Source organism: Euprymna scolopes, chromosome 41, assembly GCF_053919585.1.
Source record: "Euprymna scolopes isolate OS-2025 chromosome 41, ASM5391958v1, whole genome shotgun sequence".
NCBI lineage: Eukaryota > Metazoa > Mollusca > Cephalopoda > Sepiida > Sepiolidae > Euprymna > Euprymna scolopes.
The window spans coordinates 70,143,370-70,166,905 of NC_136522.1; the positions used below are offsets into that span (position 1 = coordinate 70,143,370).

Consider the following 23,536-nt stretch of genomic DNA (forward strand, 5'->3'; position numbering starts at 1 on the left):
ATTCCATTTCCAATAACATATCTGTATTATTTATTTTAAACTCTCCTGAATCTTAATAATAACATATCATATTATTTATTTTAAATACATGATCGGAATTCTCCTGAATCTTAATTTAGAACCTATTTCTAAAGCTAGATTAGCAAGTTCAATTCTCGATCTACCCTATCTCATTTTTACTTACAAGACTAGGCGACTTGTTCTTGTAACAATAGTAAACTACATTAAGCATAAAAAAGTAAAACTAGTTCGGAGACATACTATAAATTCCCATTACTAAAATTGTATAATTAAGTTAAATATTAAGCATAAAAAAGTAAAGTTTCGGCTATGTCGTTCGGTGACATGATTTACATCTGGCAACAGCCGCCACGGGTTCCGATCATATCACCAAAGTAATAAATAAATGAAAAATTGTAAAGAAAAAAAAAAATATCTTACCTTGAGATCAATCACATATGGTTGGATTTTCTTGCTGACTTGTTCGACATATTTACTCAAAAACTCCAATAATTTTGCTTTAACGTCTGGAGACTAAAAATAAAAAGATTTCAGAATTATTTGACGACGAGGTTTCTATATTATATTTCTCTTTGTTAAGTTTTGAGACATTGTGTTGAACAAAGATGGCGGCGTAGTTCAGATCAGTAACCAAGATGGCAGCCAAGAATCAAATGCAGTCCGTGACATAGTTAAAATCTTAAGTTCTGAGATATTGTGTTGAACAAAGATGGCGGCGTAGTTCAGATCAGTAACCAAGATGGTGGCGTAGTTCAGATCAGTAACCAAGATGGCGGCCAAGAATCAAATGCGGTCCGTGGCGTAGTTAACGGCGAACTGATTGAATCCAACATTCGACAATTTTTATAATAATTTTGAAACGTTTTCATTGGTTGTTTAGCACAGCCGTTGGTTATAAAAATGATTGGCAAATCCATTCGTCTCATACCCCCCATCACAAGTCAAAAACATTTTACACTCTTAGTCTGCCGGATTAACAACAACAACAATAATAATAATAAAACTAATCTTCCGAACATCTATAACGAATAGCATAAAGAATTCGGAAACCAATTTAACTGTTGCATTAAGTGAAAATTAAGAGATGGTTTTTCCGGGGTGATAGTTTTTTCCCCTTTGCCTTTTGTCAGCCGTTTCATCCTGTTGACACTTGTTTTACGGAATCTAAAAGCAGGATATGAATTTGAAAAAGGACTTCCAGCAGTCATTCATCATTCACTGCCTCCATTCAATCTCAGAGGACAATGGATACCTCTTGTAAGGGCAGCTGCGCGTGTAGTTGCGAGGTAGGAGTTACACAATCCATACCTGAATCGGCACTGCTTGAGTCCAGTGGCAAGGAGAGGTCCAGGACGACTGGAAACAATGCCAAGATAAACAGAGAGCACATATAACACCTAGAATTCCTAATGGTCACCTATTCTAATAGTGACCAGGCTCAATGTTGCTTAACTTTGGTAATCTAACAGGAACTAGTGTGTCAACGTGATTATACCAACAGTCAACCAGTTTACTATTCATGGATCACTAAGTTTTTGGAAAGAATGAGAACCCTAATGCAGGGTTTCCCAAAGTGGGCTCCACAGAGGCCTAGGACTTGTAACGTAACATGTGGCTGAAGCCGAGACTGAACTCACGAGTTTGTAGCATAGTCCAAATCTTGTCGGTAGCTGAATACTTGATGCTTCGCCAGGGCTATCAAGGGTATTTTTTATCGTGACGCCATCACTTCAAACTCCTCGGCCTAACATTTGTAGGCAATATGAATTGGAATAAATACATCGAGGACATTGGAAAGGCTGCTGCAAAGAAGGTGGGTTCCCTCTATCGAGCTAGAAGACTACTCACACCTGAGAGTATCGTACCTCTACAAGGCCACCATTCACCCATGCATGGAGTATTGTTGCCAGATCTGGGCTGGTGCATCTACCACTAGCCTTTTCTTAGATAAAATTCAAAAAAGAGTTGTCAATCTAATCGGTCCCACTTTATCAACTAAGCTCCAGCCTCTGTCCCATCGCCGCAATGTTGCATCACTGTGCCTGTTTTACAAATATTTTAATGGAATGTGTTCTGATGAACTCGTTTCACTGTTACCCCCTCAACGTATATATCCCCGATGAACCCACTTAGCAACAAAATCTCACCCCTTCACTGTTGTTGTCCAAAAACTGAAAGAAAGCTTTCTATTCTAATAGTTTCTTCCCTCGAACAGCTACACTTTGGAATTCCCTTCCTGCTGCCTGCTTCCTTGGCTGTTCTGATATGCAGAAGTTTAAATGTAATATTAACAAATTCCTGGTTAATCTTTTCTAGACATGGCCCCAAATAGTAGCCCCTTATGTCCAAGTGGCGATATGCTTTGTAAGGGGTGAACATGAGTGAAAAAAAAAAAAAAAAAAAAAGAAAAAAAGAAAAAGAAAAAAGGAAAAAGGAAGAAAAAATTAATGAATGAAGACAAAAATAGAAAATAAAAATGAGCAAAAGTAAAAATTAAAATTATGAAAATTTGAAATAAAGTATTAGCCTCTACACTTACCAAAGTGTCTTTTGTTAGGAGGAACCGGACAACGCCTAATTGTTGATCAAACAGCAAAGAATTGAAAGGTTCTACAACAAAAAAAAAAAAGGAGAATCCTTAGTATAAATGTTACATATTAAGGGCACTACATCAATAGCGATTAAGTTAGCTAGTGTGAATTTTGACCAGGGTCATGCTTAGTGCATGTCAAGATAACCCAGATCTGTAAAACAGACGCGTTTCCAGGGTTGAATGAAAGATGAATGACAAGTGTGAATAATTACACAAGAAATGATCATGTCGCATGTTGAAACTGTGCACAGATATCTTTCTTAGAACTGCACGCCTGTGGAACTCTGTTCCGTCTGCCTGCTTCCCACCTGAGTACAACTTGGATGTCTTCAAGTCCAATGTTAACAAATTCCTAATGAACCGCCCCCTTAAGAAAACACTTCATCAAATCTCCACACTAACGGTATGTACTTGCAATAACCCTTATCCCTGAGTGGCTTCCGGGCCTTGATAAGTGGTGATCACTGTGTAAAAAAAAAAAAAAAAAAAAAAAAGATATGCGTGACAATCGGTAGCCATAACGCACTGAGTGTTGGGGATGATACTGCCAAAACTGATGTCACCGGAGTTAATTGACCCCCTCAGTTACCGAGGTTGGAACACAAGTCAGCAATCAGAAAGCAACATTAGATGAGCCTGCTGTTGAATCCGCCCCCCCCCTTTTTTTTTTTTTTTAAATTACATTTTCACCCCAAACAAGGCACATTGCCACTTAGATGTAGGGGGTTACTATCAGGGACATAATCTACAGGGGTACTATGTAGGAATGTAGGAATTTGGGCAGCAAGATGTAGAATTCACGTTACACATGAACTTCTGCATGTCAGTACATTTGGGGAAGCAGGGACTCGGAAGGGAATTCCAAAGTCTAGCAGTTCTGGGAAAGAAACTACTGGAATAGAAAGCTTTCTTACATCTAGGGATCTCTACTGTGTGGGGGTGGGATTTAGCTGCTTGTCAGGTTTGTTGAGGGGGGGGTATTTATATTGAGAAGGTACAAGTGCTTGCAGTTCGTAGGAGCATTTACCGTTAAAAGACATGACAGTCAGTAACCATAACGCACTGAGCGTTGGGGGTGATGCTGTCAAAACTGATGTCGCTGGAGGTGAATAAGTTAAATAATTGACCCCTACAGCTGCTGGGGTTGGAACACTTATTAGAGAACAGGTCACATATATACCAGAAGGGAAGCACAAGCAGTAGTCAGAAAGCAACATTTGACGAGCCTGCTGTTGAATCCATCTCGTCTACAGCTTGGGTGCACACACATGATGCAAGAAATAAATAATAATTTCATATTTTCCTAAAAAACGCGCTTGTGTTGTAATTTGTTTTCTGGTTGACGATAAACTATCAGCGTTCACCGCATCTACATCACAATATGCTTGAGGATGGGAACAGTTTCGAGGCAAGGAAGCAGCTACACCAGACGTGCCCAACAATATAGGGATGTAAATGAATTCCCTCAAGATCGTTCATTCATTGACCATTTTAAGGCTAAGTAAAAAAGTTAAGTAAGAAAGTAGTCATTTTTGGTCTCTCCCCCCATGAATGAATCTCTCTCCCAAATAAAACCTTTGAAACAGCCAGAAGTCTTCATTGTGTTTCCATGACTGAGTTTTTATTTGTCTTGAGTTAACAGAAAATCATAACCACTAGGGGATCAACAGTCAAACACGCATGAAAAGCGACGCTAAAAAGAACGAAGATTGCACATATGTAAAGGATACTTATTGTGTTTCTTGATTGCTCACACTACATATGCAGTGTGTATGCGTTTGTGTGAAAAGACTGTGTTAATGTTCGTTTTACGATTGTTTATGAGAATGTTACAGTGATATAAAAAAAAAATATAAACCATGAAACGTTTTTATTTACATTTTTTTTACTCATCGCGATTGTGGCATATGAACACAGTTAACTCTCTTCATGAATTGTTTTAAGCCATAGCCTATATAGCAACAATAACATTTTCAGTTTTCAGCAAGAACTATCAAGTTGGAAAAAGAAGGGCATGGCTCTAATAAGACCATTATTTGTTTTTGAGGGCTTGGTTTGAAAATATTTTTATTAGTGGTACGGGATCCACTGTTACTAGTACGTCTGGGCATCCGAGTATGAATATCTGGTAAAATTCTACCCCATAGACTAACCCTAACCCTAACCCGACCAGGGCTAAAGCTTCTCCTTCATTTGGAACCACACCAAAGACCATAGCCATGGCTGGAAACTTTGTTGAGAGTGCCCTCAAGTGTTGAATCATCCGGATTTGGATTTTGAAGGTGTTGGTAATGATCCTGTTGTCATAATTTGGATCGGTAGAGAGCAGGCTCCTATCGCTCTTGGGATTTGTAAATAACTGACCGACTAGTAGATAGTCTGCAACAAAAAAAGAAAAACGTTTTTTAGCAAACGGAAATGGAATCATGTCCACTATCACTCTCTTTGATTCTTAGAATATGTGCCCCAGTGTTTCATCCCAATAGAACTTTCTGTTCTTCGACCTCAATAACTCTTGGAAGGAAGCCATAACTTCTGGTAAGAAGGCATAAAACACCTGGTTCACGAGTCCAAACCAGGATCTAACCCCAGTGATATTTGTTGGGGTAGAGAATGTAGGGATGGTTTTTGTGGTTCTTTTTGTCGGTTTAACCTCGTCTGCAGTAACTAGAAACTCTGTGAATTCTATCTCCATTTCCAAAAAGTGAAACTTGTTTAGATTAAACACAATCCCTTTGTTGTCACAGTGATTTATATCGTGAATCGTGTACCAGAACGAAGATTCTATTGAGTTGTCCCATAGGAGGTTGTCATCTATACATTTTTTTTTTTTTTTTTTTACATAGTGATCACCACTTATCAAGGCCCGGAAGCCACTCAGGGATAAGGGTTATTGTAAGTACAGTACGTTAGTGTGGATATTTAAAGTGTCTACTTAAGAGGGCGGTTCATCAGGAATTTGTCTACGTTGGACTTGAAGACATCCAAGTTGTAGTCAGGAGGGAAGCAGGCAGACGGCACAGAGTTCCACAGGCGTGCAGTTCTAAGAAAGAAGCTTTGTTCATGGAATCTACACTTTTGATTTAGGCATAAAGAGTGGGGAAAGTTTTTGACAGTGGATTCAGCTAGACGGGTGTTTTTTGTAAAAGATTGGCAAGGGGAGACCAGAGATTGGAGTTCAGTCGAGCACCTACCATGGAAATAACGATAGAACAAAGATAGGCTTGCAACGTCTCTTCTGTGGGAGAGAGGTCGCAGGGAAGAGAAAAGGGCATCCCCCACTAAGCCACGAAGTTTATTTTGTACTCTGTCAAGGCAGGATAAGCTGTTTTTAGCAGCTCCTGCCCAGATATGGCAGCAGTATTCCATCCTTGGGCGTACTTGGCTTTTATATAGATAGAGAATTGCATCAGTAGTGAGATATCTTCTGGAGCGGTAGAAGGATCCCACCATCTTTCCAGCATTGGGTTTTACAAGCCATATCCACAGTGATGTCATCAAACCGATAGGTGTACCCATCTCCTGATCCATGGAATCTTTGAGGAGTTCGACAGTACCTAAATCTAAATACAGATTCCATGAACAACATTTCTTTCCCAGAACAGCCCATATGTGAAACACTGTTCCACTGTCTTGCTTCCCGGCTGAATACAACATGATAGCTTTCAAGTCCAATGTAAACAAGTTCTTGTTGAGCCGTCCCCTTAAATAATCAAATTCTACCCAATTTACACAATCAAAGATTACTACATTACCACGCTACATTTGTTAAGTGTTCTTTGTAAAACTGCGTAAACGGTGTTTTTATCTAATGATTGCTCCCTGAAAGCGTTTTCTTTCACTTTCTTCGTATATATTTCAGATTTTTTTTTTTTTTTATCGCTCGTATTTATTTTATTTTTTTGAATTTTGTTTGGTAAATGTTTCGTTTAGGTCCACCTCCACAATTTTCTTTAAAATGACGACATTTAAAGGTTTTCGACTATGCTGAATACGAAAATCGCATTGAAATATTGCAGAGATAAGTAGTTATCAAGATAGAAAAAAATGCATTATGCACGGTAATTTTGGCGGCCATCTTGGTTTTTTTCCTTCGTGTAAAATTCTGATTGCTTAGGGCGCGCGCGCATGCGCGTAAAAAAAATGGCCGCCAAAATTACCGTGCATAATGCATTTTTTTCTATCTTGATAACTACTTATCTCTGCAACATTTCAATGCGATTTTCGTATTCAGCATAGTCGAAAACCATTAAATGTCGTCATTTTTAAGAAAATTGTGGAGGTGGACCTAAACGAAACATTTACCAAAAAATTTTAATTATTTTCTCAACTAAATATTTTTATTTTTTGTTAAATTATTTTTTTATTCATATTCAAATAATGCTTTCGACCCCATCCCCCATCAAATAGTACCTTCGAAAAAATTTTCGTATATATTTCAGATTTTTTTTTTTTTTTTTTATCGCTCGTATTTATTTTATTTTTTTGAATTTTGTTTTTTAATTTCTTTGGGTAAATTTGATTCATACTTTTATTTCGTGCTTGTTTTTATTTGTTTATTTAAATTTTTTAAATTATTTTCTCAACTAAATATTTTTATTTTTTGTTAAATTATTTTTTTATTCATATTCAAATAATGCTTTCGACCCCATCCCCCATCAAATAGTACCTTCGAAAAAATTTTCGTGAATAAATAAACAAAAGAAAACATTTTGCGCATGCGCTTTCAGGGAGCAATCATTAAATAAAAACACCGTTTACGCAGGGTCCACGTTCCCCGTGAAGTAGTACCTTATTTTTTACATTTTTAGAAAAACAGAACATTTTTTATCGGACACCATTTACTGTGGACTTATTCTGATTCACTTAAATTTTTACAGATAACTACTACTACTACTACTACTAGTAAGTTTTATCAGACGTAAAGTTTTAAAGTCTTTTTAGCGGGAAATTCAGTTTTTTTGTTTTTGTTTGTTTGTTAAAAACTTTTTGGCATGTAACTTATACTTTTTCAAAACCACCTGTCGCGAGGATCGTTCAAAATATTTATATCAAATATTTATATTTAATTTGACGTTAGATTTAATATATGTATATATTTACCATTCTATTATAAATAATGCACGTGTTAAATTAAGATATGTCAAATCTTAAAATAATACACCGAAATACGGAAGTGCAAATACAATAAAATTAATTCGCAAATTATAATAAGAAATGACGAGAGAGAAAAAAAAGAAGATTTACCTATTTTTTTATCAGTCAATTCATTTATACAAACTTCATGAAGATCTTTTACGAGACGTTCCAGAATATCAAGCGATTGAATATTGACATCGTGTAATCGTCGGAGAAGATCTTCTAATGAACGAAGAGACGCCATTGCAATCCAAGAGTGAGAACTCAATCGATTTTCTCAGTAGAGGGTTATCGCCCTTGACGGCTAGTTTCTGTTTTATTGCAGCAAATAGTTTTGGTTTCATTTTACTTTAGTCGAAGTTCTCATAAATCAAAGGGTCCCCTTCCCTGAGGCTAACACTTGATCTCTATATAAGATACACAGATATACAAATATTCCATTAAAGTTCTCCTTTACAGGGTAGAACGATAAAATTGTCGCCCTAAAAAAAAACAATAATACAGCTTCATTTTAAAACTTTTATTGAAAAAGATCAATTCAGGTAACTTGATTATGTAATAGAGATGACATTTATTCAATGTAGCCGCCTTCAGCCTCAATCACCGCCTCGATACGGGTCCAGAACTGGGAGTATGCCTTCTTCACAAGTGCCGAAAGAAAACAACATAACAGCTTTATTTTAAAACTTTTATTGAAAATATCAATTCAGGTTGTTGGTTCCCCCCCCCCTTTAAGTTCACCCTTGTCCGTTTGTCTGTTCGTCTGTCCGCACTTTTCTCAATAACTATGCGTTGGAATTTTTTGAAATTTTGCACAAACATTAAACATGATATGACTAAAAAGTAACAGAATGGATTTTCCGGGAAAATTCCGGTAACCCCCCTAAGGGTGCCTTTCGGGTTAAAATGGCTAAAATTGACACTTTTGTGCTTATTAAAAAAAATTGATGCCTTGGGTTTTTATAAAACTTTCTGAAAAGTTGTAACTAACTGATTTCTATATCATTTTGTTTGTCTATACTTCGCGATAACTTTTGGGTTTGCCCCAGGGGCTCTTTTAGGGCTAATAAAAAAACTCCATTTTTGGGACTATTTTACCATATTTGTCCAAAATTTTCTGTGTATGTCCATTTAGCAGTTTTGCATGGTGCTGAACTCAAATTTAAATATGTTAGGGCGTTGGGGACTTTTTGGGCTAAATGGGGAGGAGGGGGCAAATGATGGACTTGGTCATTTCTTTTTTTGCATGGTGCAGAACTCAAATTTACATATGTTAAGGCCTAAAACTGCACTGTTTGTTCATTTTCATCAGGATTTGACGTCCTCTGGGGACTTTTGGGCTAAATGGGGGAGGGGTCAAATGCTGTCTTTTTTTTATGCCTCGTTTACTGTGCACTCACGGAGGACCATGAATGCTTCACTTGTTGATTGGTGAAACCAATCGATCGTACAACTGAAATATTAGAAACAAAACAAAGGCAACAGCAAAGACAAACACATTCAGTTCAAAAAGAACTGTAGGAAATGTCCATTTTTTTTAATTACATTTTCACCCCAAACAAGGCACATTGCCACTTTGATGTAGGGGGCTACTAGTAGGGACACAGGCTACAGGGGTACTAGATAGGGAGTTGGGCAGCGAGATGTCGGTTCACGTTACACTTGAACTTCTGCATGTCAGTACAGTTGGGGAAGCAGGAACCTGGCAGGGAGTTCCAAAGTCTAGCGGATCTGGGGAAGAAACTACTGAAGTAGAAGGCTCTCTTACATTTAGGGATCTCTACTGTGAAGGGGTGGGATTGTACTGCTTGTCGGGGTTGTCAGGGGGTATTTACGTAGAGGGGGTACAAGTGCTTGCAGCTCGTCGGAACATACACCGTTAATGTACTTGTAGAACAAGCAAAGGGATGCTACATTGCATCGATGGGACAGAGGCTGAAGCTTGAATGATAGTTCAGGACCTATTAGGTTGGCGACTCTCTTTAGAACCTTGTCTAGGAGTGAGAGACTAGTAGCAGATGCACCGGCCCAAATATGACAACAATACTCCATACATGGGCGAATGGTGGCCTTATTGAGATACAGGATACTTTGAGAGGTCAGTAGCTTTCTTGCACGGTATTATTAACAGCCAAAAACGTGAGATAACCAGACAAAAATAAATTTAAAAAATAAAAAGGAAAATAAATTAAAAATAGATTGTCAGGATCAGGAGCTGGATGTCAGTGGGCACTGGAAGGTAGGTGTCAGTGGGATGCTGAGCTGAACGTCAGTGAGCATTGGAATCAGTAACTGGACGTTGGCACAGTCTATATTGTGTAGCCTGATGTCGACTGGTACTGGAAGGGGTAACTTGATGGCTACCAGCACTGGAACAGGCAACCGGATGTTGATAGGCTTTGGAGTGATGTCGACCAGTACTTGAAGGCTATCGGCACTAGAATGAGTAACCGGACATTGGCAGGCTCTGGAGTGGGTAGCCTGATGTCGACTGGCACTGGAACGGGTAACTGGCTGTTGACAGGGTCTGGAGTCGTAGCCTATCGACTGGCACTGGAAGGCTGGAGGATGCACCGAGGGTTGGCTACTAATATATATATATATATATATATATATATATATATATATATATATATATATATATATATTTACCAAAAACATCTGGCCTTGATGGAGGGGAAACTAAAACTTGCTAAAACAGCAAGGGGAGACTTGATTCCAGATATTTCTCACTTGTTATATCTCCTCTTTTTGAAATAGGGTAGTGTAAAACAATCTTTATGTGAAATTTACTTCATCTATGAATACCAAAGACTCCCCTTACTGTTATTTCAAATCATTTGAAACCATAGCAGCAAGATTTGGTCTCCCCCTCCATCAAGGCCAGATGTTTTGTGGAAAGATAAGATATTTTGTAATTCATATGTAAAACTAGGAAAACAAATGACTATGATTGAAACATTTTATGGCTGTAAAAATGTGCCAAAAATAGTCTCTGGATGATGGATGATCCCCTTAATGTGCGACCTTAGGGGCAAATGTCACATAGCCGACTACACAATTCAGCAGTGCGGTAAAATGATTCTATGTTAGTGAATGTCGTTGATGGCAGTGTCGTAAAATGATTCAAACTGTACTTTACGACACTGCCATCAAAGTCATTCACTTCGGATTTTACCATGCAATTTGGATGTGAATTTTTATATCCTTTTCATTAACTTCCCTTACTCTATGACATTTAAATACTTAAACAACTTTTAATTGTGATTTTCCATGTCTCACTGACTTTAGCAAATAAGGTGTAAACCATTATAACTATTTGCTAATATTTTCTCCTCTGAAGAGATGGTAGACATCGAAATCCTATAGGATAAGGAGTTAGAATATTTCAAATGTATTCTTTTAATTTTTCTTTTTTCAATTTTCATTTTTCTCATCAGTTCAGTTTCTCTTAATTTGCATAGCTTGTCTACTGAAAGCGGTTTTATTTTTATTTTATTAACAATTTGAAGTTATTTTGGAGCAGAATCTGAAGCTCATGTTCTATAATTATAAAAAATATTAAATGTATCAATTTATATGTTTATTAATAAACAGATCCACTGGACATATATATAAAAAAAAAAAATTTCTGGACCCATTATATAAACAAAGAAAATTGTTCCAGGAAAATGCCTACTTTGGACCATTATCTTGTGATGTGGATTACTCAAAATACAGTTTAGATCATTTTACCACACTGCTATCAAAGACATTCACTTCGGATTTTAAAATTTTTTTTTAAATTTTTAAATTATAAATCACATTACTTAATATATATATATATATATATATATATATATATATATATATATATATATATATATATATATAAATAAAATTTTAGCATTCAATTTAAAAATTTATGACGTGAAATGGTTTTCCAGGAAAATGCCTACTTCGGACTGTTACCTTGTGATGTGGATTACTCAAAATACAGTTTGGATCATTTTACCACACTGCTATTCGCTTTGGATTTTACTATGCAATTTGGATGTGAATTTTTATATCCTTTTCATTAACTTCCCTTACTCTATGACATTTAAATACTTAAACAACTTTTAATTGTGATTTTCCATGTCTCACCGACTTTAGCAAATTAGGTGTAAACCATTATAACTATTTGCTAATATTTTCTTCGCTGAAGAGATGGTCGAGCAATTTTTATTTAGATGAGATAGTACTTATATTACTGCCAATAATATTTTGTAAGACCTATATTCATAGATTTCCATACCAGTTGATTGTTAGATAATAGCAACAAATCACTGCTTATGTAAAGACAAATTGAAAATCTAACTATTGAACATGTATTGACCTCATTATATTTCATTGATTACCCTACTTTTGAAAAATAGCAACTTCAAACTATATATATATATATATATATATATATATATATATATATATATACACACACATATAGATAGACATACATATATATACACACAAACATATATATATACACACAAACATATATACACACACACATATATATGCACACACACATATATACATACACACACACATATATACACACGCATATACACACACACACACATATATACACACATATATACACACATATATACACACACACAATGAAGAGATGGTCGAGCAAATTTTATTTAGATGGGATAGTACTTATATTACTGCCAATAATATTTTGTAAGACCTATATTCATAGATTTCCATACCAGTTGATTAATTGTGATTTTCAATGTCTTTAGCAAATACGGTGTAAACCATTATAACTATTTGCTAATACTTTCTCCTCTGAAGAGATGGTAAACATCGAAATCCTATAGGATAAGGAGTTATGATATTTAAAATGTATTCTTTGCCTTACATAGAATAATAAAGATCTTTTGATTTGAAATTTAAACATTTCACATCATAATTTTTTAAAATTCATTGAATGGCTAAAATTTTATATATATATATATATATATATATATATATATATATATATATATATATATATTTAGTCATTCAATAAATTTTTAAATTTATTAAATGACTAAAATTTGTTTCATTTGCTCTATCTTGTATATCGAGCAATTTTTATTTAGGTGGGATAGTACTTATAGAATATTACTGCCAGTAATATCTTTAAGACTTGTTGCAGACCAGGATATAATACCCTAGCTCGCCACAAGAAAATAATGAAACGAATGGAATTGAAGGAAACAAAGACTCGATTAAGTCGTTTATTTACTGTTGAAATAATGTTTTAGATATAACATGTGTTCATGTCCGCGCATGTGTAACCAATGTTTGTTGCGGGACTGGTGTTGTAGAAAGAATAGGAAATGTGTGTTCATCTCAAGTTCGGGTCACTATCGTTTGTTTGCACGTGGGAAGAGAAATGAGTGTTGTAGTGAAAATGAGAATGATAGTCCAGCGTGTAGACAAAGAAGAGGATATGAGAGTTGACATCAGTTAGCAGTCAGCTACGCGAAGGTGTTCTCAGGGAACAGTAGTAGATAGAGAGAGAAAGAGTGTGAATGTGTACATACGGTCTGTTAGCTTGTGCCCCATGCATAGTAGTAAGTGGGCATGACGTACTCGGTCGGTCTGAAGACCGACCGGCTCGAAAGCTCAGCCTAAAAGAAAGAGCTGCTTATTGCTCTCTCTTTTATACTCGTTTCTGGAGTGTCTTTTGTGCATGTTTATATTTCCTTTGAAAACGGAAGTGACGTCATCCATGTGTGCGTTCGTGTGTGCGTGTGTGAGTACATATGTATACGTTAGCGTGTGTGTATATATACGTGAATGTGAGTGTATTTACGCGAACGTGAATATATGTACATGTGTGGACGTGGGTGCGTATGTTTGTGTGCGCGTATGTATATGACATAGCTTGAAATGTGAATGTGTGTTTTTGTGTGAGACTTGAAAAAGGCTCGTACAGACTTATAATCACAAGTTTCCATACCAGTTGATTGTAAGATATATATAAGGTGGGGGGGGGTCACCAACAATGTGTATTTTTTAACATTATTTTATTATTCCGTGTCTTGGTTTTTCATTGAAAATTATGTTTAGATCATTGTAATAATGTTTTTGTGGAAGGACCTGAATACTGCAGATTTCGCTTGATTTATGCGGGCTTTTTCAAGAGGGATGGTCATTGACCTCTTGAAAAAGCCCGCATAAATCAGGTAAAACACTGAGTATTCAGGTCCTTCCACCTCCATCCTATTTCATATATATATATATATATATATATATATATATATATATATATATATATATATATATATATATATATTTCATATCGTCGGATTTAATCCAGCTCAACAATCATATATATATATATATATATATATATATATATATATATATATATATATATATATATATATATATATATATTAGCAATAGGTGCCCAACAACAAAAAAAAACGGTCAATTTTTTTAACTTTGACCCTATTATGACCCCTTAAAATTTATTGTTTAGGGCTCAAATCAAGTTATTAAGTTAGATCCATGTCCAAGGAACCTATATTTAAAATTTTACGTGTTTAGACCCAAAATTGTAGGAGGAGTTTGGTAGAGTTCTCAAAGGTCAGATCGTTGAACTTTGACCTCTTAATCGCCAAATTTCTGTCCGAAAACATATCACATCGATTTTCCCAAATCTCAGTACTCTGTATATCAAATTTCGAATCTGTAGGGTTAAAATTGACACAGAGTTATTGCGTAGGGAAATGTACACAGACACTTTCACTTTTATATATATATATATATATATATATATATATGTATATATATACTAGCAGGGGTGCCCGGCGTTGCTCGGGTGTTTGGAGGTGTATGCTGTGCAAAAAAAGCAAAAAAACAAAAAAAATGGTTAATTTTTTAAAACTTTGACCCCCTATTATGACCCCTTAAAATTTATTGTTTCGGGCTCAAATCACTTTATTAAGTTAGATCCAGGTTCAAGGAACCTATATCTAAAATTTCAAGTGTCTAGACCCAAAATTGTCGGAGGAGTTTGGTAGAGTTCTTAAAGGTCAAATCGTTGAAATTTGACCCCTTAACAGCCAAATTTCTGGCTGACACCCGTCACATCGATTTTCCCAAATCTCAGTACCCGGTATTTCAAATTTCGAGTCTATAGACTAAAAATTGACAGAGTTATTGCGTAGGGAAATGTACACAGACAGACAGACACACAAACAGACAGACAGACAGACACGTTCACTTTTATAGATATATAGATTTCATCTTAAATTCTCTTCAATTATGCAGGTAGTTTTTTAAAATACTTTTTTTATGAGTCCAGTTGTTGCTATAGTTACTGGAATGATAGAAATCTTCCCAAGATTCCAATTTCTTTTCATTAGGCTTTGATATTTCGTTATCTTCTCCCTCTTATGCCAGCATCGTTAGGGACACTCACTCCAGCTAGGGTTGCTATTTTCTCCCCCTTTTCCTGTATCACCATGTCAGGTTTAATAGCTCCGTTTTCTAGGTCTAGGTAGCTGTAGGAATTACCTAGTCATAATGGATGGTGTATGACTTATTTCCGACTGGTGTTTCTGGTATATATTCGTATGGCTTGCTGTTACACTGGATATTCAGCGTTTTACATATTTTCCAGTGAAGATATTTGGACACTCCATTGTGTTGTATCGTATAGTAGCTGTTCCCCAGCAGAACCTTAAAGCTCCATGGCTCACATGCTCTATTTCTGTATGGACTAAACTGTACTTGTTATTATTGCTGAGACCACTCATATTTTTAAAGCCAAATATATATAAATGTATATGTATTTGTGTGCATGCATATACATATATGTGTATTTAGCCTAAAACGGCAAATGGACATTCAATGAAGACTAATGCAAAGATGGCCTGGTAGGTGTTCGGGCACCACAGCTTGAATCCGGTCATCAATGAATGTGCAGGACTATAGAAAGTTCATAGAAGTGACCGTCTAGCATGTGCTGCTAGTTGCGCTCATGTTTGCGTCATTCGAGCCAGAGATATATTAAGTAATGGCGATATTAAAAAATGAGTAGCTGCCATCATCAACATATGTGTGTGTGTATATATATATATATGTATATGCGTGTGTGTATATATATAGGTGAAGGCAACCTTTCTAGGAGAAGCAAATCTCTGATTTAAAAAAAAAACATAAAGCGGAAGACCAGTACCCGCATTAAGCTGGTCTGCAGTTTAACTTGTTGCTGGCTATCTTGCTCTTGCTTGTTGCTGGATCTCAACGTTTTGGACCGAGAGAGAGACTTAGCTATCGTACAAAGCTAAGACTCTGTAACATCATCTTTGTATAGATACTGCCTCAGGCATTTGTCTATTAAAATGGTCCTGTGGCGATGGATGTCATTTTTGGGCTCGTGGACTTTAAGTGTCTGAGGAAGTGGCACTCGTCTGACAAGACGTTGCAATCATCATCATCATATATATATATATTACATGCATACACACATTTGTATATATATATACATTTACATACACACACATTTTTATATATATATATATATATATATATATATATATATATATGTATATATAAATATATATATAAATGTGTGTGTGTATGTAAATGTATATATATATGCATATAAAGTTTTCCTGACTCACTCAGAGGTTGAAGAACGGTCAACTGTGCCAACAAAGTTACCCTCAAAACTTAAAGAGCACCCTTTCATTGGATATATTTTCTCCTACTGCAACCTCTCCTCACCATGCACAAGCAAAACATTTTTGTAGCGTAGTTGCTGGCACCGCCATTTAAATATGTACACACATTGATGACTCATGTGCCGAGTTAATTGGCTTACATTAATGAATCATGTTGTAACAGAGCCGCTAGCACTGGTAGCAGCAGCAGTTGTATAGCACATATGCAAATGAGCAAGCTGGTGCACAATTTGACGTCACAGCAAAGGAACAGAAGGAAAAGAAAAAGAAAAAAAATGCACTACGTGGCAAGAACGGGACAAAAAACAAACACTACCAGGTAAGATAGTCGTGGAAAGAAACCTTTAAGCCATGTCAGGGCAGCAGGGTTTCGTGAACTACATGGCAGACGAAAAAAAAAATAAACAAAAAGACTTTTAAATGAAAGGCGATGCGTTATTTTGGAAGAACCATGAATAAATGCATTTTAGTTCAACTGAAAAAGCTGAGTTGAATTTCTTTCCTTTTTGTTTTCCTTTGCGACTGTCTCAGATACAGCGTGTTGGGTCGGAGTGTTAAAATGTAATGACACCATTAAAGAAGATTGATAACAATGTTACAATGTTGCCTCTCTTCTCTGCATGCTCCAACTCATGTAGTCGATCTCTGGAATTATGTTTACAGTTAGGTTATCCTGGCATGCACTAAATATGACCCCGGTCAAAATTGCCACTAGCTTATTTAATCGCTATTTACTGACATGAAGTCATAAATATGAAAAAAAAAATCAACATAGCAAGACAGAAGAAAATGCACAACAAAGCTCATTCTGAGACTCAACACCCAGAACACTTAACAAGACAGATCAAAGATTTGGGAATTCTCAACACACAAACTGACTAAGAGTATTTATCTCCATCCATCCATAGTTTTGAGCCTTTGGAGGGGCACAGGTCATCCACAACTTTGTAGATGCTTTTGTAGCGAGGAATTCTTTTTTCGGGGTGAAGGTGCTGGCCCAACGCCTAACCTTCTAAGAAGATACATACAGCATCATGCCTTTCCAAATGGTCACCCATCTGGCACAGGCCAGGCTCAACGTGCTTAACTTTGGTGATCTGGCAAGAATTGGTGTGTCAATGTGATTGTGCCGTACACATATTTTTGTATGGTGAATAATTTTCTTTTGCTTTCATTTTCTTAAATTGTTTTAACCTTCTTTTTCTTTTGTGTCTCTATATGAAAGGAACTTTACTTCTGCGTGTGTGTGTGTTTTATGTGTGTGTGTGTGTGTGTTTTGTGTGTGCGTGTGTTTTATGTTTGTGTGTTTTATGTGCGTGTGTCTTTTTTTGTGTGTGTTTTTTTTTTGTGTGTGTTTTTTGTGTGTGTGTTTTATGTTTGTGTGTTTTATGTGCGTGTGTGTTTGTGTGTGTGTGTTTTATATGTGTGTGTGTGTTTGTGTTTTATGTGTGTGTGTGTGTTTTGTGTGTGCGTGTGTTTTATGTTTGTGTGTTTTATGTGCGTGTGTCTTTTTTGTGTGTCTTTTTTTGTGTGTGTTTTTTTGTGTGTGTGTTTTATGTTTGTGTGTTTTATGTGCATGTGTGTTTGTGTGTGTGTGTTTTATATGTGTGTGTGTGTGTTTGTGTTTTATGTGTGTGTGTGTGTTTTGTGTGTGCGTGTGTTTTATGTTTGTGTGTTTTATGTGCGTGTGTCTTTTTTTTGTGTGTGTTTTTTTTTGTGTGTGTTTTTTTGTGTGTGTGTTTTATGTTTGTGTGTTTTATGTGCGTGTGTGTTTGTGTGTGTGTGTTTTATATGTGTGTGTGTGTTTGTGTTTTATGTGTGTGTGTGTGTTTTGTGTGTGCGTGTGTTTTATGTTTGTGTGTTTTATGTGCGTGTGTGTTTGTGTGTGTGTGTGTGTTTTATATGTGTGTGTATGTGTTTGTGTTTTATGTGTGTGTGTGTTTCTGTGTGTATGTGTGTGTGTTTTATGTGTGTGTATGTTCAGTGTGTGTGTGTGTGTGTCTGTGTGTGTGTGGTTGTGTGTGTGCTTGTGTTTGTGTGTGTGTGTTTATGTGTGTGTGTTTGTGTTGTTGTATTAGGAGTCCCAGCTTAAATGCTATCTAGGTAGTTTTTAGAAATAAAGAAAATAAGAATGTTTATTTTCTCATTAAATTGTTTAGCAGGGTTAGTTTTGACAGCTGTCAAACTCAGTCACCTTGAGTGGCCCAGATGGAGTGCACCGAAAATTGGAAGGTGACACTGAATTCTGGGTAACTTCCGGTGATGACGAGACGGTGAGAAAGAGTCTAGGCGGCAGATTAAGCGGACGGGAATTTGGGTGCCTCCCGAAAACAACCAGGATCCGAGATGTAGAATTTGCCTTGAATAAAGATTGAAATTTCAGGTCCATTTTGTTTGTTCATCAATGAATCTGTCTGCAGTGACCCGACTCCCAGCAAGATGGAGAACCAGCGAAGGAGAGAATATCATCGCTGGCCAAGGCAAATTCAGGTATGTCCGCATTGCATTGTTGGCGCATACACGTCATCGGAAACATCCCTAAGCAAGGCAAAAAGACATTAGAAGAATCACACACACCCACAGAAAAAGAATATTGATAAGAACACACCCACAGAAAAAGAATATTGATAAGAACACACCCACACACGTATATATATATATATAAGGACCTTTAGGCATAATACGCAAAGACACACACTAATGAATGTGCTTCTAACAGATCCCTTCTAATATAACCAATATGCGACAGTGTGTGTTTGTGTGATTTTGTGTGATTTTGTGTGTTTTGTTTGTGTGTGTGCGTGTGTGTGTTTGCATGTTTTGTGTGTGTGTTTGTATGTGTGTGTTTGGGTGTGTGCTTTTCTTTTTTTGTGCGTGTGTGTGTTTGTGTGTTTGTGTATGTGTGTTTGTGTGTGTTTGTGTATGTGTGTTTGTGTGCGTGTGTATGTGTTTGTGTGTGTACGTTTGTGTGCATGCGTGTGTGTATGTGTTTTGTTTGATGTTTGTGTGTGTGTGTTTGTGCGTGTGTTTGTGTGTGTACGTTTGTGTGTGTACGTTTGTGTACATGCGTGTGTGTGTATGTGTTTTTTTTGTGTGTTTGTGTGTGTGTGTTTGTGTGTGTGTGTTTGTGTATGTATGCGTGTGTGTGTGTGCATTTGTGTGTGTGTTTTGTGTGTGTGTTTGTGTGTTTTGTGTGTGTGTTTGTGTGTTTTGTGTGTGTGTTTGTGCGCGTGTATTTGTGTGTGTTTGAGTGTGTTTGAGTGTGTGTGTATATGCATGTGTGTGTGCTTGTATGTGTGTGTTTGCATGTGTGTGTTTGTGTGTGTGTTAATATGGACTCGGAAATGACTGGGCCGATTTTTTTGAAATTTCATACCAAGGTACTTGACGTGTCTGGAAGTGTTCTTATATCCGAATACGTCCAATAAATAACGATAATCAAAAAACGTCCAATATGGATCGAAGCTTACACTTTTACACAACAAGTGCATTTGAGAAGTTTTATTACCACACAAGCAGAAAGGCCCAACCTATAAAATCAACTGTAGAGTTTTTTATAAGACAAGGATTCGTTCAAAATAAATATTTCTGTTTAGAACACAATTGAACCATGATACTTGACTTTTGCATTTTAAACTTTAAGTAAAGCCATTATTTGCAGCTAATTTTATAAAATCAAAAGTAAGTTTTCTAAAGTGCAATGTAGACTAGAATGTATTGTGGGCTAAGTCACTGCAGGGGACACATGAAAATTACTCCCGATACACTGCAGGGGGAGGCTTATTAGAGCAGAAAATAGATGCTAGAAACCATTGTAAGAGAGAAGTAGCCACAGCCAAAAAAAAGCATGCTGAAATAACCAGGAAACACATTGAATTGCAGCAAATAGGAATTCGTGATTTCTAGAAAATTTATAATATTTTCTAGAAAATTTATAATAATGCAGTGAATAAAGAGTAATTGGTAATTCCTCCCCCATCCAACAACCAGAAGGTCGCATGCATAGCAATCGAGAAGAGAGAACTGCTTGTCTAGCAATTTACCCCCAACTCTACCTTAGAGCCAGCAAACAACTCCCTCCCAAATTTCTCTATGTGGACTGAAGCCACAGTTGATCTGAAAATCACCCCTTCTCATCTCTGCGATATCATAAAACCTTAGCCATCCCCCAGGTTATTGTTGGCCCTGATCTCATCCCTGCTAGACTAATCAAGAAATGCGCAGATGAGCTAGCCTCTGTACTTTCCAAACTCTACAACAAATGCCTTGCTGAATCTTGCTTCCCTAATAGCTGGAAGATGACCTCTATATAATATCACAAGAATTCTGGTGAAAGGACTATCCTTTCAATTATTGCCCTATCAGTCTCCTCCCCCTCTCTGCTAAAACCTTTGAGATGCTAATCAATCAAGCACTAGTCCATCACCTCACAAAAGCTAATCTCTCTGACAAGCAGTATGGATTTAGGCAATATCCTTCTACTGCAGATATTTTAACAGTCATCTCTGAACGCATATACCATGCACTGGATAAGGCGGACGAAACCAGGGCTGTAGCCCTTGATATATCCAAGACCTTTGCCAAAGTCTGGCAAAAAGGGCTACTAATGAAAATTAAATCTTACAGTATAACTGGGTGAATACTAACTATAATTAGATCCTTCTTAGACAATAGGATCATCTAGGTTGTCATTAATGGATGTACATCCAAACAGCATAACATTAATGAGGGAGTGCCTCAGGGATCGATCCTTGGACCACTTCTTGATATTCATTAATGACCTCCCTGATAATATTGTGTCCAAAATGGGTATATTTGCTAACACAACCCTGCTATCTCGACATGGGTCACATGTTCATCTTGCGCCAGCAAGTGCTTTTTCCAGTCCTCTGCCACCCACGTGTGTTCATTATTGTCTTCCGTCTGCATGTGTCCTTTTCTTCCCTTTTTTTCGTTTTTTTTTTTTTCTGTCGAAATGCGACAAGAAACAAAAAGCTTGCACAAAAAAATTAATGGCTAAAATAAAGGGGGGGGGGGTTAGGGTTAATGGCTAAAATAAAGGGAGGGGGGTTAGGGTTAATGGCTAAAATAAAGGGTGGGTGGGTAAATGAATACAGTCGAGAGAGGTCTTGCTTTAAAATGAAGAAAAGATTTTATTTATAAATGAGTTGCAATTTTTTTCTTTTGAAGGCAGTCAAAAAAAAAACAAACAAACAAACAAACAAAAGAAAACGCCAAGTAACAAAAAATGGCACAAAACTTGTAACCGTTGCTACAACGAACGACTACCATTAAAATGAAAATTAGGAACGAGTACTTCCAAAGTCATGCACACAATAAATTCTATAAATTCTAAGGAATATACTCATGAGGTTGAAGATAGACTGTACAGTCATTTGCCTTTTTTTTTTTTTAACTGTCAGTTTAAAAGATTTCAAATTACTCCAAATTTCTTTCTCTCAAAATATGTGCATACTGTTGCCGTGCATATAAAATTGTTCACCTCATCATGACCAGTGTTTTCTTCTTGCCAGGCTGTACTTCCAGAAGGAAAGGCTCAGGAATCCTTGTCCACAGCAGGCAATGAAGCACACATCCACTTTCCTAGTCAGCAAGATTCGAAAAGGAAGATTTTTGCACTGGATTCCATGACGTCATTCCAAAGGAGCTAGCATTTCTTTTTATTAAAAATTAATGGTAATTTCGAACAAATATCAAAATGTATGAAACCAAGTTTAATTAAATGTACAAAATACAGTAAATATAACTCATGAACCAGAATAAAAATATAACAAATATATACAAGGGATACACAATAGTTGGTACAAAAAAAAATTCCAACATTTCCTCCGCTGTGACGTCACATCGCGCACCGGCTTGGTCATTTGCATATGGGTCATGTGGCTGCTGCTGCTGCTAACACATGTCAGTGGCTCTGTTACTGCTTCCTTTCTAGGGCAATTGCTCTTGACATATCAAAGGCCTTTGATAAGGTATGGCATAATGTTCTATTTCACAAGATCTCCAGCTACGGTATAACTGGAAATGTCTTCTCAATTATTAAATCAGTAGTGGTTGATGGGCAGAAATCAGAAGCTCTCAGTATTAATGCTGGAGTCCCTCAGGGATCCATCCTGGGGCCAACTCTTTTCCTGATATACATTAATGATCTTCCAAATCACATCCTTACATCATTCATAGACATTTATGCTGATGTCACTACCATCTATGGTAAGACATCAAAGACTGTAAACGACCAAGTTCTCTCTGATTCTCTCTCCTCTAATCTTGAGCACGTGGTACAATGGGGAAAGAGGTGGCTTGTTACTTTTAATGCATCTAAAACCAAGCTTCTATCTTTACATCATCAACGCTCTGATCCTCATCTGGCATCAATTGAAATGGATGGCTCTCGTCTTGGGGAGGCTTCATGTTTTGACAAGCTTCTGGGCTTGACCTTTACTCCCAATCTGAAATGGAACATGTACATTAAATCCGTTGGCAAGATCGCTGGAAAAATGGTGGGATTCTTCTATCGATTCAGTAGATATCTCACTACTGATGCGATTCTCTACTGATATAAAAACCAGGTACGTCCAAGAATGGTGTACTGTTGCCACATCTGGGCAGGGGCTGTTGGAAGTACCTTATCCTGCCTCGATAACTTCAAAATAGACTTCATTGCCTAGTAAGGAATGCCCTTTTCTCTTCCCTGCAACCTCTTTCTCACAGAAGAGACGTTGCGAGTCTGTCTCTGCTTTATCGTTATTGTCATGGCAAGTGCTCGTCTGAGCTCCATTCTATGGTCCCCCCTTCGCCAAACTTTCATCAGAAACACTTGTCTAGCTGAAAATACTATCAATGATTTCCCCTACTCTCTATCTGTGCCTAACCTAAACGTAGATTCCATGAACAAAGTTTCTTTTTCAGAATGGCATAGCCTGTGGAATGGTCTTCCGTTTTCCTGCTTTCCAGCTGAATGGCCGTCTTCAAGTTCAATGCAAACAAGTTCTTGATGAGCCATTCCAATTAAGTTAACAAATTTACCGAATCTTCATTATTAACGATT

General features: G+C 36.8%; 2 protein-coding genes across 3 annotated transcripts in view; one reads left to right on the forward strand and one right to left on the reverse strand.

Annotated features, from left to right (window-relative positions):
• LOC145266607 (DNA-dependent protein kinase catalytic subunit-like) overlaps positions 1-8,021 on the reverse strand; it is a 396,502-nt gene extending 388,481 nt beyond the window's left edge. For both annotated transcript variants that reach the window (XM_080122502.1, XM_080122501.1), the window contains exons 1-3: positions 7,862-8,021; positions 2,561-2,631; positions 442-534 (exon numbers count right to left, since the gene is read on the reverse strand). In XM_080122502.1, coding sequence (XP_079978628.1) covers positions 442-534; positions 2,561-2,631; positions 7,862-7,997 — 300 coding nt within the window. In that variant the 5' untranslated portion in view covers positions 7,998-8,021. The remainder of the gene's footprint in view (positions 1-441; positions 535-2,560; positions 2,632-7,861) is intronic.
• A 10,804-nt stretch (positions 8,022-18,825) lies between these two features.
• The window catches only part of LOC145266608 (protein TBATA-like), an 89,737-nt gene continuing 85,026 nt past the window's right edge, over positions 18,826-23,536 (forward strand). Inside the window, exon 1 of the mRNA XM_080122505.1 lies at positions 18,826-18,957. The gene's annotated coding sequence lies outside the window, so the exon portion shown is untranslated. The remainder of the gene's footprint in view (positions 18,958-23,536) is intronic.